The sequence below is a fragment of the Pteropus alecto genome, unplaced genomic scaffold (genome assembly GCF_000325575.1).
Source record: "Pteropus alecto unplaced genomic scaffold, ASM32557v1 scaffold125, whole genome shotgun sequence".
NCBI lineage: Eukaryota > Metazoa > Chordata > Mammalia > Chiroptera > Pteropodidae > Pteropus > Pteropus alecto.
In genome coordinates this window covers 8919009-8920587 of record NW_006436888.1, presented here as the reverse complement: position 1 = coordinate 8920587, position 1579 = coordinate 8919009, and the positions used below count along the sequence as shown (strand labels likewise).

Here is a 1579-nt window from a genome sequence, read left to right as displayed (position 1 = left end):
CCACCTCCCCCTCGGGTACCAGCACCACGACCTGCGGCCGCTGCACGAAGCACAGACCGCTGTGCACGCCCACGCTCAGGCGCCGCTCCAGGACCTCCAGGGCACCGCCGTCCAGCGGGCTGCCGCCCTGCAAGAAGCACACGGGGGACAGAATCAGGCCCTGGGCAGAGACGCAGGGAGCTCACGGGCGCAGTGCCCCGTCAAGGGGCGAGCAGAGAGGACAGGCTGTGACGGACCTTAGAGGGCGCTCAGTGAAAGTGAGTCCCAGCAAATGACAGACAAATCCGCCAGTCAGACTGGCCGGCCTTAGTGCTTTTTCTAGGTATCAGGGGTTTTCCCACAAAGCATGATCTTCTCTGAGCAACACACCCCTCAGATGCCTGATCGCCAAGGTCTTGCCCTAGGTCTCCAAGGCGGAGCGACAATTCTCAAGACGCAGCAAACTAGCAGCCAGGGCTTCTCCCACAGGGACCTCGGCCTCTGCCCTGCGCAGGGCTCAGACTGGAGCCCTGGGGCAGACCAGGCACAGGGAGGAGGGAGCATATTCAGGCAGTAAGTCATAAACCAATAAAAATGGAATCTGCCCCAAAGTGATCACTGGATATTAAAGTGTTTCATCTTTAAAAATGTACGGGTACTCTAACGAATGAGCGAGGATATTCCTCCAGGCTATTATTGTTTATTAAATTATTTGATCACTGCGAAATGATCCATGAATTTTCGAGTTTTATTCATTGCCCATTAATCAAGCCGAAAGGATCTAAATTCGGCCAATTAGTCTTCGAGTAATGAAAATAAAACGGTGGAGGTGACTATCTGCCAGCTGGATTGGAAAATACAAAGACAGTAAAAATACATCATAAAGTGATTTTTATGAGAATGCGTAAAATTCAACAACGACATTCTTAAAACATCGCTGCCCTCATTTAATCCACTCTGAGCAATACGGAAACAGCAGGAACCACCCCAGGAAAATGTATGTTGTCATTTCAAGCCCCTTTGTGTTTCTGTTCCCTGTGAGACCACATGATGCGGAACTGCATTTTCGAGAATGGGTAGAGATCAAAAACATTCCATCTCATTCGTGTGTGTGTGTGTGCGTGTGCATGCGTGTGTGTGTAATTATAATTTGCTAACTGCACATACTAGGATAGGTACCAACTGACTGAATCAATCTCACAGCAAACGACTGTTAAAGACCTACTATGCGCCCTGCACTGTTTTATGCATGTTAGACGTCCTCCTGGTGCAAATACTCCCAGAGAGACCGACGATGCACCTGTAACCGGGTGGGGAGGCCAGGTGCTCTGGGAGAGGGCCGAGCCCCTGGAGACTCAGCAGCCTGACGTGCCGGGGAGGGGCCCTGGCAGGAGCGGGGAGGGCGCTGCCCGGGTGCCATGGTCAGGGCGAGCAGGTCTGCACTGAGACCCGAAGCCTCAGAGGACCCTGCATGGATCCGGACAGAGAACGGACAGGAGAGTAAGCCACGTATTGGAAGGCCCCCAGTGGGGACGAGGCGCCGTCACGTCCTTTCACAGAAAACTGCCTCGATGGGGTAGAATGATTGAGATTCCTAGCC

The 1579-nt window shown here is 52.8% G+C and overlaps 1 protein-coding gene across 1 annotated transcript in view; it reads right to left on the bottom strand.

Moving 5' to 3' along the window:
* Positions 1 to 1579, bottom strand: part of NPHP4 (nephrocystin 4) — a 95568-nt gene that overhangs the window by 66706 nt on the left and 27283 nt on the right. Inside the window, exon 8 of the mRNA XM_025048588.1 lies at positions 1 to 127. This exon is cut by the window's left edge and continues 46 nt beyond it. Coding sequence (XP_024904356.1) covers positions 1 to 127 — 127 coding nt within the window. The remainder of the gene's footprint in view (positions 128 to 1579) is intronic.